The sequence below is a fragment of the Varroa jacobsoni genome, unplaced genomic scaffold, assembly GCF_002532875.2.
Source record: "Varroa jacobsoni isolate VJ856 unplaced genomic scaffold, vjacob_1.0 scaffold_1382, whole genome shotgun sequence".
Taxonomy (NCBI): Eukaryota; Metazoa; Arthropoda; class Arachnida; order Mesostigmata; family Varroidae; genus Varroa; species Varroa jacobsoni.
In genome coordinates this window covers 99,639-113,911 of record NW_019214284.1, presented here as the reverse complement: position 1 = coordinate 113,911, position 14,273 = coordinate 99,639, and the positions used below count along the sequence as shown (strand labels likewise).

General features: G+C 38.5%; 2 protein-coding genes across 2 annotated transcripts in view; both read left to right on the top strand.

Moving 5' to 3' along the window:
• The window catches only part of Sec24AB (Protein transport protein Sec24AB), a 10,218-nt gene extending 5,840 nt beyond the window's left edge, over positions 1 to 4,378 (top strand). Inside the window, exons 2-4 of the mRNA XM_022848894.2 lie at positions 1,224 to 1,337; positions 1,568 to 2,776; positions 3,352 to 4,378. Coding sequence (XP_022704629.1) covers positions 1,224 to 1,337; positions 1,568 to 2,776; positions 3,352 to 3,573 — 1,545 coding nt within the window. The 3' untranslated portion in view covers positions 3,574 to 4,378. The remainder of the gene's footprint in view (positions 1 to 1,223; positions 1,338 to 1,567; positions 2,777 to 3,351) is intronic.
• A 4,109-nt stretch (positions 4,379 to 8,487) lies between these two features.
• asrij (OCIA domain-containing protein asrij) lies at positions 8,488 to 11,912 on the top strand. Its single transcript, XM_022848918.2, has 5 exons — positions 8,488 to 8,655; positions 9,614 to 9,677; positions 10,664 to 10,797; positions 10,946 to 11,180; positions 11,425 to 11,912. Exons 1-5 carry the CDS (start codon positions 8,560 to 8,562, stop codon positions 11,733 to 11,735), a joined length of 840 nt encoding a protein of 279 aa, XP_022704653.1. The 5' UTR covers positions 8,488 to 8,559; the 3' UTR covers positions 11,736 to 11,912.
• Positions 11,913 to 14,273: the final 2,361 nt, after the last annotated feature.

The following is a 14,273-nucleotide window of genomic DNA, read 5'->3' as shown; positions in this document are numbered from 1 at the left end:
GGAACGGAGGTTGGTTTCGATTTTACTTTTAGATGCTGAGTTGAACTTCGATCAAAGCTCATACTGCGATTCATGGGACTGTGATGTCAAAGAGCAAAACAACTTTCAAATATGGAACATGTTCCGACTTTTTTGGTAAGGATAGATGCTTTGTTACCAAATTCATTGGTGTGATGAATTGATAACTTTCGAAAAATGCTAAAAGCCGCATTCTTGAATTCAGTGGGGCAGTGGCTGAAGAATTGCTGAAACCATCACTCTCCTCCGTTGTTAGAAAAATTCACCTGCGCCATCTGTGAAAAAGAACGATATGATATAATGCCGCCAGTGTACCGCATGTTAAGTTGGTTTAGGCACATGCTGACTATTGGCAAATAGACCTCGTAACTGGTTGAGAAATAGTAGCTTAGAGAACTTTCACATCTCTTGCACATAGATGCGAATACTACGTGATGTGATAAACAGTCGACATAAGCATCCTTATGTTGCAATTATTATTAGAATGTCTATGGAAATAGAGATTGACAGGACGAAGCAGGAGGAACCCATGACTGATATGGCATGCAAGTGTAAACGAAGCACTAAAAACAACTACCCGTTCATCGAGATTGTTAGAGATCACTAGGTTTTCTGTGTAATAAAATTATTTTTATTATAAACAAAGGCCATAAAACGTTACATGATACGATCGATTGCACGAATCTCCATGATGTGCCACTAACTTTTGTTTCACGTATTGTGTCACAGATTATTTCTTAATATCTACTCATTGTTTTCCAATGTAAACTTTGATTCAATGAAACTTAATTGTCAATTATACGAAATAGCAGTTGTAGAAAATGACTAAAAAGGATCTGTAAAGTACTTATTGAGCTACATTGGACACTCTACTTAAACGCATAAATAATAGTACACATTACTTTTTTGTTCAAATTAGCTATGATATATCATAGCGGCTCGTTTACCTAATTTTTTTCATCAAATTCAATTTAAGTGCTAATATGGCGTCATTCTTCTACCTGATTCAGTAGATGCATTCTTTACACAATCTGTGGACGCACAGTAGTTTTCTCTCACACGATTATGATCATACCTTAATTATTGCATGGATGATAATTCATTACGATGATTTTAAGAAACTGCCATCTTTGACACTTTGGTGTCGTTTTGAACAAAGTGACTAAATATTTATATAGATAAATTCCGTCCTGCTGTTGTTACAGGTGATAACTGATGTGAATGACGTTTTCATTCCAACACCAGAAGATCTTTTGTGCAATTTAAACGAATGTAGAGAGCAAGTCCGGGAATTGCTGTTAACTTTGGGGAAGACACAGGTAAGGCTAACATAAGGCAGCTCTTTAATTCTACACATAACGCATAGATTTATGCTGAGCTGTTCACATGTACCTTGACAAATTGCGTTCGTATTTATTGCTCGTCGAAATAGGAACATTTATTACTGCTAGTGCTTTTCTGCAGTTTAAATGCCGTCCGTCTTCAATAGGTGCATCCGATCGCCATTTTGTTTTCTTATTATACGTCGTCCTTTGCTGTCAAATTTCAGTCCGGCGGTGGGGGCAACTGTCTGGGTGCCGCCCTTCAGGCAGCCTACAAGTTGCTCGCGCCCGTTGGAGGCCGTGTATCAGTGTTTCAGTGTTGTCTACCGAATCTGGGTCCAGGTGCACTCCAGTCGCGGGAGAACCCGAATGAACGCTCGGCTAAAGATGTCGTCAATCTGAATCCAGCGACCGATTTCTACAAGAAACTCGCTCTCGACTGCTCAGGCCAGCAGATTGGCGTCGATCTCTTTCTACTGAGCTCGCAGTTCGCTGATCTGGCGACTCTAGCAGGCATCTCGAAGTTTTCCTCAGGCCATGTGTACTATTATTCACGATTCCACGTTACGCAAACGCCCGATCAGGTGGAGCGCTTTTCGGGTCAGCTGCGCCACTATTTGACTCGCAAGGTCGGTTTTGAGTCAGTGATGCGGATTCGCTGTACGAAGGGTCTCCAGCTGCACACGTTCCATGGGAACTTTTTCGTCCGGTCGACGGATCTGTTGTCGTTACCAACCGTCAATCCGGATACGGGCTATGCTATGCAAGTAAGCATCGAGGAAAATTTAACAGAGTACAACGCGGCCGTATTCCAGGCCGCTGTGCTGTATACGTCGTCGCAAGGCGAAAGGCGAATCCGAGTTCATACGTTATGTCTACCGGTATCGGCCCTTCTGCCAGACATCTTGCAAGGGGCCGATCAAGAAGCCGTGGTTGGTTTGCTAGCCAAGATGGCGGTTGATAGAAGTCTTAGCTGTTCGGTTAGCGACGCCAGAGACGCTCTTATCAACGCTGCCAGCGACCTCTGCCACGCATATTCACTTACTCAACGCTCAACCGCTGGCGGGCTAATGATTATGCCCAACTGCAAAACACTTCCGCTATACGTGCTCGGGTTACTAAAGCAACGAGCATTCCGTGTCGGTGTATCGACGAAGCTGGACGATCGAATATACGATATGGAGCTGATTAAGAACCTCCCGCTAGACAAATTGTTATTACAGATTTATCCGGCGCTATATCCACTTCATCTGCAGTTGCCACCCGACCAATTACCACCGCGGCTACAGCTATCGTTCGAGAAGGTAGACAAGAATGGACTGTACTTGCTGGAAACGATTGACACGTTGTTCGTCTATGTAGGCGGAAGGCTATCACCGCAACTACTCCAGAACGTATTTGGAGTGTCAAAGTTCTCGCTGCTACCGGATTCGATGGTACGTATTAGTGGATGCCACTATTTTTCTTCAGTAGTGTTATAAGTAAATCCAGTGGACTTCAAAATTGAAAAACTAGCTGAGCTAGAAGTGAAAAAAAAAATGTATCAGAGGTACTTTCCTTTATCTTCAACCCACTTCTTGGCACGCCCTAACAGCATCTGGATACGTGTTTTCGTATGTAATTTCTTTATCTATGGCTTCCCAAAGTAAATCGATAAAGGACTATATTTGTCCAGCAGTTGACTTTTTTAGGATATGAAAGGCATCGTTATCATACAGACATAAATTGGGAGAATAAGCTTGACTCTTTTTGTATTTTATACGGGTGACATTTAATTACAACAATAATAAAAACAGAATGTGTGAGCAAACATTATTAGCCGACGGTAAAGACTGGAATAGCTAGGCAAATTTTCAAATGATGCGTCCTAGAAAGAGATAGTGCATTCCGAATAACAAAACTGGGCGACACTGGGAACTATCTCGTGCCCAATCAATTGATTATGTACAACCGCAGATGCCCAGTGAAGGCAACCACACTAACAAATGTTGATGTTTTTTTTCGACCACAGACAAGCTTGCCTGAGCTATCGAACGAGAACTCTGAACGGATTCGCGATTTCGTGTCGTACGTTGGCGATCGTCATACGGTCACCCCTCCACTACGGGTCATCCGAGAGGATTCACAAATTCGCCAACTATTTACGCAATATATGGTCAATGACCGAGGCGAGAGCGTCCTCTCCTACTACGAATTTCTACAGCATCTACGCAACCTGCTTGATTCTTACTAAGTCATTCGTTTCCGTATCCCGGTGATCGTCTACGATTTCGCCTTCCTGTTTGTTGAATTGGTAGAATTTTATATGACTGATGTTGCTATCTCCGATAATCTAATCTACCAACAAGTGGTTTGTATTTTTTGGAGGTTTACATTCGCTTGTTCGTAGGAGCTACGACGCAAAGTGATGACAGGTCTAAATCTAGGCGCGACAACTCATAGGAGTGAGTTGCTACAGCTTAAGCTGCCAATAGAAAAAGTTACGCTGCTGATCATTATAGACAAGGAACTAATTATTAAAAAAAAAAAAGACCCGTTCGAACCATAATTTTCGAAAGGGCTGGGCCTACAGGTAAGGGTGTCAAAAAAAGGACAGAAGCAGTCATCTTCAAGTAAGTTGGGGTGATTGTTCATAGGTACAAGAAAAGAACAAGCGATTTGTGATTGGACGTGACAACGTCAGTATTTGGCATCGTTTTTTTGCACTAGAAACTTGATTAGTTTAGCTAAAAATAAAGAACGAGAAGCATCAACTACGGCACTCCTAAGTAACGATAGAGGATGGTTACAAAAAGATAAGGCTTAACACACTTAACATGCGATGCAGAACAGGCGAATCCCGCAGTACCATGGACTGCTAAATGGCGAAGGTTGGTAGCGGCATCAGTTGGGTGAGATAAGGCAAGTAGTGGCATTTGACATTTGAGCGCGTTCACCCTGCAGGAATTTTCCGTATAGGCTAGCGTGTTTATTTTTGTTTACAGTTCAATTTGTCACACCAGCACATTTGACAAAATAAATGTTGTTCTGTGAGCGATTATCTGACCCCTGTATGAAGCGTAAGCTAACTGTCGCGTAATAGATAATTGTATCTCTGTATTGATTCCCGTCCATTAGAAGATTAGTGTTATTATTAAGATTTTACGCAGGTTCCGACCCAGGCATCATAGGATTGGCAAGTAAAAAAATATGCCAAAAGTGCGTATATACGCTATAACGTCCAGGTGCCATAAATTCTTTCAGTTGACGGTTTCTCCTTGAATGTCCATGCTTTCATTTACAGCTGCATTCAAGATATCATTAAGAGCCTAATTAAAGAGAATTGTCATTCGCTTGTTGGTTTATTAAAGAGGCTACACTGTCGTTAATAGAATAATTATCGTAAAAATTATTGCTATTCACGTTAACAAAAAGTCGTCCTTACGACCAACGAATAACGGATATAGCGCTCAACTGTCACACGCATTGTCAGCGAGCTGCTTGATTGGAATAATAATTTTTGCGTATCTGTAGAGAAAACCTACAGCACGAAAAGGAGGCAAACAAGCGACATGAAGATCAAGCAAAAGTAAAGAGAAATGTGAATTCGGAAAAAGGCGGTCCAACTCTGGTGTGGTTACACGCGATACTTCTCGTACGAGCCTTGGTTATGTTGAATATTTGTAGTAGTCACAGGGAAGCCAAACAAAATTGCTTACCATGTCGGTTTATTTCCATGCTGCCGAAAGTGCTTGCATAGAGCAAATCACGAAGATTTGGCGAATGTTGATAATAATAAAAGTAATAATAGGAGAAGTTGAGTGGGAGTTGATGGCAGCAGAAGGAAACAAAATTAAAAAATAAATGAAGAATACCTACCTGACGTCATATACAACAGCGGTAGCACGGTGCGTAGGATCAGTGGTGCAAAGTGCTCACTGCGTCAGTGTTGCCTCAACGTGCAGCAGAATGAATTGAGGTAACCCAATGTTATTGTACATATTTATTAGGAGATCGGTAAAAAAAAAATAGGCACAGCGAACGATGTCAAATCACATTAGAATATATAGAATACAAATATTATCATGAAGCAGTGCAGGAGGATAAGGAGAAGATGCGAGAAAATTTGGTGGAAGATGTCAATTCATTGTGAGCTGGCGATTATTATCATGAACGAGATGGTTGGCGAAACGGTCGAAGTTGAGCTTTGCACGATTTTGACAGCTTAAGAGAGAATTCGGCTCTTAATGGAACGATTTCCATGGCAACGAACCTTTTCGTCGAATTGAAGAATACAGGTGGATGAGAGCGCGAATAGAACAGGAAATAAGTTCAAAAACGAAAAGAAAAACGAAGAGAATAGACGAGCAAACAAGATGTCGTGACAATAACATTAAAGTAAAATCTAGCTACACAAGAACATATTTAGTTAAACAGTTTTATAAACTGAAACCTAATTGCAATGAATGTATGAATGAATAAATATGCATTAAGTTATAACCAAGACAAATTAGGCATGCGGTTGCATACACCACATACACACACGTACACCCACACAGGCCAGTAATAAACAGACAGATAAAGTCACGCACGTACAGACATATAGGATTGAAAAAGCTGGTTGATAATACAGTTTTTAGATATTATGCTTAGATATTTTAGATACTAAGCACATGGTACGTGCTATTATAACGTGCAAACGAAAAATAAAAACCGTACGAAAAACGTTGTAAAGTGATTAATAATGCGGGGAACTTCCAGTGTCGAAAACGCAGAGAAAAAAAACCGGCTTCAGGGCGCTTCCGAGACGCCAAGGTGGGTTAACCCACATGGAAATAGCAGGTTTATTAATCATAGTTAATAATTAATATTGACGAAAAGTGGTCACAATGTAGCTGTCGGTGAGAGAATAATGAAGTAGATTGCCTTCGAGGTGGTTTCAAGAACAAGGTAAGGTTTATTTTGCGTGTCGATAACAGCGATGCGAGAAAGAGCAGCACGTTCTGGTCTTGATTAATATCAACTAAGATGATCACTTATTATTATTATTATTTAAATAAAAATGTCTATCTTACAGTAAAAAAGCTGTTGTAATATATTAGTATTAGAGTAGTGTAGAACATAGACAGCTTAATAGGATATACTACATGTGGAGAGGCGACTTCTGCTGAAAATGCTAATTCTATTGATAGGTAAAGTATGGTATGTAAAGTAGGACGCTAGCATGAAGGCCTATAGTAGGTTTATGTAGACTCAGCTACTCAGAGAAGTGCGAGACGACAGACCCGATCATGGGTGTCGGTTGGTGTAACCGTGATATTGAAACTGTGAAGCTCTCTTACGAATGCGTAGTGTTGGTTCAACACATCCAGAAATTATTTTCACCAATTGAGAATATCTTTTTGCAGCTTTAAGCATCAAAATGAATTTTTTCAGGCATGAATTCTTTCAACAAAGAATAAAACTTAGGCTAAAGGGATTGAAAACTCATAAAAAATACATAAAAAAGCCATTTGTGGTGCTAGATTTGGATTTTAGGTAAAACTATTTTTAATCTATGGCCTTTTCTATGGCGATTTTCCTTCTTTAACGATTTTTTTTTACTGACTTTAATGGGGTTTCTTACATTCGGTATGTTCTGCGGTTTAAGCTTTTATCTTGTAATCTTTAGCCTACCTTTGCGCCTACCGAATATTTTTCTTTGGGCGAGGGTATTTGAGTCTGGCGAGGCTTCAGCGAGTCTGGATTAGAAGTATCACTTTACTCGCGACTCTCATTAAAAAACAATACGCATAGTTATTATGTAGTTCCGAAAACGGTTTGTGAGTGGTTTCAACCTCGAATTGGGACTGTAATTGAATCAAATGGCAATTACATTGAATAAACATGTTTTTCTGAAATGTATAAGTCAACACATACAACCAATTTGGCCCAAATATCTACTTTGTTTTAGAAGCACTCATAAACTAGCGACACGAATATTGTCACTTCATATAATAGGAGATATCTGACATTTTAAGAGCTTCATGGAGTATGACGTTGAAGGCGATGTTATTTAATCTATAGGAGCCACAGCTACTGAAAGAAAACAAGCAGAGACTGAAATATTCGTATAGTGATTATGTTCGAATGCGCACACTTCAGGCAATTGTTAATAGAAGATGCGATGAATTTTCTCATTTCTTTCGCTTTTTTTTTTTGTACAAGCTGGCTAACTTTAAAATTTTCTCACTTCTCAAATATACTGACACTTACCAGTAAAACGTTTGCATGGTTGCAAAGGATGATACAGTTACGGTGACGGAAATTAAGGAACAATGGACGCACTGATACTACTGAGATTGAGCATCGGGTGCCTGGTTTGCTTAAGGCGACGAAATCGCAAGTCTTTATATAACACTTGCGACTTTCGCAATTACCAAACAAATTCCTACATGTTTTATATAATACCTTTATTATTTAAAAAGCAAACCCTAAAAAATCAATGTGTGTAAAACAAAGTTGGCACGATTGAGATCTCGGCTGTTACTGCAAAGTCTGTGAGCGTACCAGCTAGCGATGATTCTTATCGAAAATATATAATTCACATATCATTAAAAGGCTACACTCTTTTTGTATGTTTTAAGCTGTTAAAATATTTAAGCGACATCGATTATCAGTACAAATTTGTTTGTGCTTTGTAAAAATACGCGTGTTGATTGGTTAATATGTTTCACACAGCCAGCCAAAGAGATATCAGCAGGTTCCCCTGCAAGAGATTTGTCACAAATCCGACATAGAAGACCCACTCTTGCTTCTAAAAATGATGATATAAACCAACAGACGTAATATCTTGTAGAATAATCAATAGTGGCTTTAAATGTCAATTGGGCCATATGCAAGATACAGATATTGTATTTGTTATTTTTACGTAGATGCTCTGTGTATTTAGATTATGATCATCTTGTTGACATTTCAGAAAGCAGTAAGTACAGACTTTTCTAGATGATAGTGAACGTCAACTTTTAATGCATAGACGGTCTGTACGGTTAATACCTAGTCTAGCTATTAATAATATAAAAACAATACTTTATTAATGATTTCCGGTTTAGTTTTAAACAAAAACAATGCGTTTCTTAGCATTGTTTACGCATAACGCACATGAGGCTCTTTTGGCAAGCAGAGTTTCGCGCACAGTCGAGTCTCCAAAACCAGCCGTCTCGCCAAGGATAACATCAATGCGTTCATCTCAACAACAGCTATGGAGGGCCCAGGCATGAATCAAGCCGGCGGAAGCCCATATCCCGCACAAAGTAGGCCCCGACAACCGGCAGACCAACGTCAGAACCCGTTTCAGGTGCGTATAAGTGTACGACATAAAAGAGAACTATCGTGAAACCGAGAAGAATATTACAGTGCTAAGTTTCTTCTATCGTTGCAAAAAATCGGATGCTACTTTGCGCAAGCTTGCACTGTTTGCTGCCATTGTTATAACCAAAGAAATTTTGGTAGTTATATTCCTTTGTAAAGCTACGATTGAGAATATGTATTGAAAAAATTAATAAGGCATTGTGCTGTACATGTTGAAGACTGCATTAACCTACAAAACATAAAAACGCGCACATTCATTACTTGAGAGCACATTCCAACCTAGGTGGCCATAATGCCGGCAAACTGTTATAGAATTATACCACAACAAACAACGAATAACATTTGAACTAATACATTATTGAACCGTCGAAATTTGTTCATTGCCAATGGAAACAGCATCGTTTACCGATTTACGGCGCAGCCGTTATGCTCGTAGTGACGACTAATATTACGCAGCAAAAAGCAGAGGATTTTTTTAAACAATTTAATTATAAATGTTATAATCTTGAGCGATAAATCGTTTCATACATATATTAGACATATATCTAAATGCACTAGGCAATGTGCAAATTTGTTGTACATATAACCGTACAAACATGTAAATATTTGCCGAATACAAATAATCCGGTAGAAATGTCACAAGGGTGTCATACCATACTCTCACGTAATTGTGATGTTGTTAGTTTTGTTGAGTCAGAATTTTTCAGTATGTAAGTTAAAAATAATAACAACGACTACTGCTATACCTCGTTAGCTAATAGGAATTTCGGGTTTCGCGTCGATATATTTAAATAATTTAAATAAATATATGTCTGAAGTACCGTTAAAGGTATTTCGTCATAAAAGCGCATTGTAATATTCTAATCATCAACAAGATAACGTTAATATTCGTTTACTGTTATGACTTGTCTAATTTAATATTTCTCTACTCTTTGTCGTATTAGAATCTGACCGCTGAAGAAATCGCCGTATTAAAAGAATGCAATCGTCAAAGCTTCTACTACAGATGTAAGTTCCCTCTATTTCTCAATTTCGCCTATAACTGTAGTGTTAATATAGGCCGTTCTAATGGACCATTAATGGGAGTAAAAATGGTTAAAAATGAAAATATGATTTAATTTGTTAGCTGCACAATTTAACTATTGGTACTTTCATAGCTTATTTGAAATAGCTTTGTGAAGCATTTGGGTAGATCATATATTAAGCTATTTTCTGTTGGGGTTGTTTAACATGTTGGGTTAATTCGTCGGTTATTCTGAGCTTATGATAAAATTTTTGGGTAATAAACGACCAAACTGAGGTAAAAATTCTCAACCGATCGTTCTAAGGGCCTTCTGACACCGACAAGGAGTGTAAGTCTATTTATATTTAAAAATGCACCCTACCAAATTATATACCAAAAACATTATAGTTAAAACACGAACACTAAGATACTAGCAGCAACTGATATTGGCATTTGCTCAAACATAGACGCAGTTGAGATAGACCAAATCTGCTTTTCTTTGATATTCGTATCCGCTGCTACTACTGTCTTAGCGTTAATGTTTTACCTATAGTGTCCTTACTAATTTAATTTTTTACGAAAAAAATGGCATCTGACTTTGAACTATTGGCCGAATGGAATCGAGTTGTGCTTATCGTAAGGTATGTACGATAATAACCTGCCTATGAATCCGCAGCAAGGTCTTAGGATAAGCCAACATTAGCGGAAGCATTTTCCTGTAGTTTCTCTTTACTCCTTGTGCAGCCGCTCTGTACACATTTCAAAACTAATTGATTTCCATCTTAGGTAAAGAACAATTGCTGCCCGAAATGGGCAGTCATTTTTGGTTAGTGATTTTAATACAGTAATAAGTAACTAGGCCAAGAATTGTGCCTCATTTTGGAGTAACTGTTTAAAGAAATGTTCAACTTTTTTCTTGATGCTCATTCCATGAAATAACAATTTGTATTGTTGTTCATTCAACACGTTTCAATCCCGGATGACTGTACAGGTGTTCCATTCGCTGTTCTCTCGGGTATCGCCATCCAATGGGCCGTCAAGGCGGGTTACCTAACGACACATCCAAAGTGGGGCACAGTTCCCAAGCTTGTCGGAGCCTGCGCTGTGTCTTATATATTGGGAAAGGTACAAAATTATATCTGCGGTTTGGTTAAAAATTTTCAGTGAATTCAAGCATGGACGCATTCAGTATATGTATGTATATGTATAATATGCTAAAATGTCTATAAAATTACTTGTTAAATTTTTTCCTGTACCATCTAATTAAATCCAGTGGTCATATAGGCACAGATGTGTGGATATGATTTTGTCGCTACCCAATTCACCACTAGCTGCAAGTATTAGGAGAAACAGAGGGAGATTTTCAGCGGAGGACACCGTAAATTTTATCCAGACAGCCCCTGATACTGGACTTGGTTTTCCTACTCACGACGTCCGGGACGTAGACACGTCTCGTACGGCGTCATCGTACAGTCAAGCCGAACAAAGGGAGCGGCTCCCTCTTAATCGTAAGTATATGATGATAATGATACAATAGTGCCACATTGGAGTTACCGCCACGTTCCTAATCCGACCCGGTTACAGATTTAGGCGTTTTTAGAGGCTGTCAGTCCTATATCGGTTCATGCGTATCCATAATCGATTATCTGCTGTTGAACTGTTTGAGTTAATGGATTCAAATCTGATACGTAAGCATCAAACAGTGCAACAGTTCGTAGTTCATTTCCGTTTTTGTGTGCTGCTGATTTTCAGTTTCACCATCATCTGCCTTACCGCCCGACGGGGAAACTTCGGAGAGTAGTCCGGTACGGTATCGCTCTTTCGACGATCTTCGACGTGAAAATCGTGCCGAATTTGCAAACAGACGGTTTACAAGTGATGGCGGCCGTATTCTGTATCCTCCGTCAGGTCGGGACCTTCAAACGGATGCGCCACAAACGCCGTCATATTCGGGCTATGCAGCCCAACCTGCGCCGTTGCCATCGCTGCCTTCTTCCGAAGATTCCAACCTAAACAAACGCTATCAGAGAAAAAACAAATATGGCGATTTCGTAGAAGACTAACTTTTCTTTGCATCATAGAATTCGAAAAAATTCGCATCAAGACTCGGGAATGGTAGATGCCTATTAGTATTGTACAAGTTGGAAGGAGTCTTCGATTAGTTAACACACTTAATAGAAATGATAACAGCAACTGAAGTATCTAAATAATACTAAAAGTGTTGGATTTTAAAAAAGAAATGTGCGTTTTTTATGGGACTTTATAGATGATTATTATTACTGGAGTTGTTTCCTAGATTAAAAACAAGGCCAATGAGCTAATGTCGTTGCGTATATGATGCACTAGTAAGCGAGTCATGTGTTTCGGATCTGAATCGTTCTGGAAGAGTGATAAGGAGAGTAAGACGTACAATGTACGGATTCTAATATAAGTTACTTATAAATTACTATGTATGTGAACAAGTTAGTTCTAATAGCTAATATCGCCATTATAGAGTAGTGAAATTTAATCTTCATTATAAGAGATATAGATTTTCTAAGCTTGTTTAAATACATATATGTGCACAAGATATTCCTAAGATGAGAAAATGGTGGCCAAATGTGGATGCTAACTACTATAAAATCGTTTACCAAAACACTAACGATTCCTTTTGGCTGCTGTAGTGCGTTGAATACATCTTCTGAGCTAGCGTGTAGTAGAGTTTTTAGTTTTGCACTGGCGTAACGTTCAAAACAGATCCACCTGATGCAGGTTAAATGCCCAGTTCCACAAAAAAATGTGTGTGCTCATAGTCTCTAGGCGCTCAATGAGAAACTTTGTAGCGTTTCAATTATGTGACGTAAAGCATCGTAGCAAATGAAGATTATGCTAATCTCTTCTTGAAAGAAAAACCTAATTTCCATCTAGGTATGCATTTACCACAAAATTTTTCTACACATTCACTAGGCTCTCGTTGTGGCCACGCTGGCGCTCCGTTGTTCGACAAACTTTCACATTGACGGCAACGAATTTCGTCGTCTTCCCACGTTGTTACTGCAAAAAGTACTGTTCTCCTGCAGTAGTTAAATATAGCAATAAACTTCTAGTTGGAAGAGCACTAAGAATAAGCTTTTTTTTAGGAAAAGCCGAAATTAATCAACAAAGAATTGAAAATAGCTAAGTACAAAGCTGCACGTGCTCTGATTGCTATTGATATATGGGAACAGTCTAACGCGAGATATTTCCCTATGTAACTTAATGGAGTTTATTATAGTGTTCCTTCCTATATTTTAGGTTAATGCGTGAGTCCTTGGGATTAATCTCCATATATTCCTTTTCCCAATTTGTCGTTGCCAAGCTCCCAAATATTACACAGGGTGTTCTTGAGTTTAAGGTCGGTTCTGTAGGGAATGTTAGAGCTTAGTAAATGAAGCATTCCTCGTGATGAAACTCATGGCCCCGGTTATTATTATTATTGTTAAAAAATAGAATAGAAACAACGGCCATATCTGTTTTTAGAGATATAAATTAGAAAGATATGATTGCGTAAAAAACCGCTGTTTTGATTTAGAAGCTGGAAGTACTGCATATGTGAAGGACTCCGTGCCTTCATCTCATACTCAAATCAAGTTAGCTAAGTAAACAAAAGTAGTAGTAATAGGTCCAAAACTATGTACGTCTACGTTTTTAGCATTAAAACGAAATTACTGAATATATCTCCATTCAATTTCATTTCAGCTATATAAAGGCAAGACCCTTCTCGCTCATTAGCTACCAGCCAAACATTGAAGCAAGCTCTTATTTTAGAGCATGGTATCTGTTATCGCTTAATCACATATTTGAGTAGTGCCGCATCGGTAAAATCAATTAAAATGAAAAACTTTCACTTTGCTTTCAGCTTTGGCAATAAACTGTGGTATCAGTTTTGCCCCCATTGTGAAATGTTTCAGTTGTCACTTAGTAAGCTCTATCGTTTCTTGTATGATTAAGGTAAAATTTTGAGACACCCTGTATATTGTCGGAACGATTCTTCCTGCTTCCTATATATCTCTATATATTTTTTGCCTGTCGCTTATCTTTAAAGAGTATATTAGGATAACGCGACTACTAGTAACTACGATATTTAGTAAAAAAACGTTGGTTTCATTTTATACGCATATGGTCGTATTTTGAGAAATGGTCGAGCTTGAAATCTGAAGCAGATATAGACTTTTATAACCCAGACAAAATGATGGCAATAGGCTGTTGTCAAGCAAAGAGTCAAGTAAAGTTTTTGTACGGCTCATAATAATTAGCGAATCAGAAAAGATACAAACTGAAAAGGAAATCAGTAAACACAAAGCCCAGAAACTTACGCATGGATCAGACACAATTACACTTTAATAATCTTCCATATATTTCGAGATCGATGTAAATATATATATATATATATATATATCGTTTATTGATTTCATTTTTTGCAACTATGTACTAATCTTTTGTCAAATCATAGTTCTCCCTGTCCTATCCTAATTCCGTCGTATTTCCCCTTGTTTATTTTTGTATCTTTAGCATCGCCATTTCTGCTACTTTTGCTCCCTTATCATTCTTTCACGAACGTATACATTTATATACTCATGTAT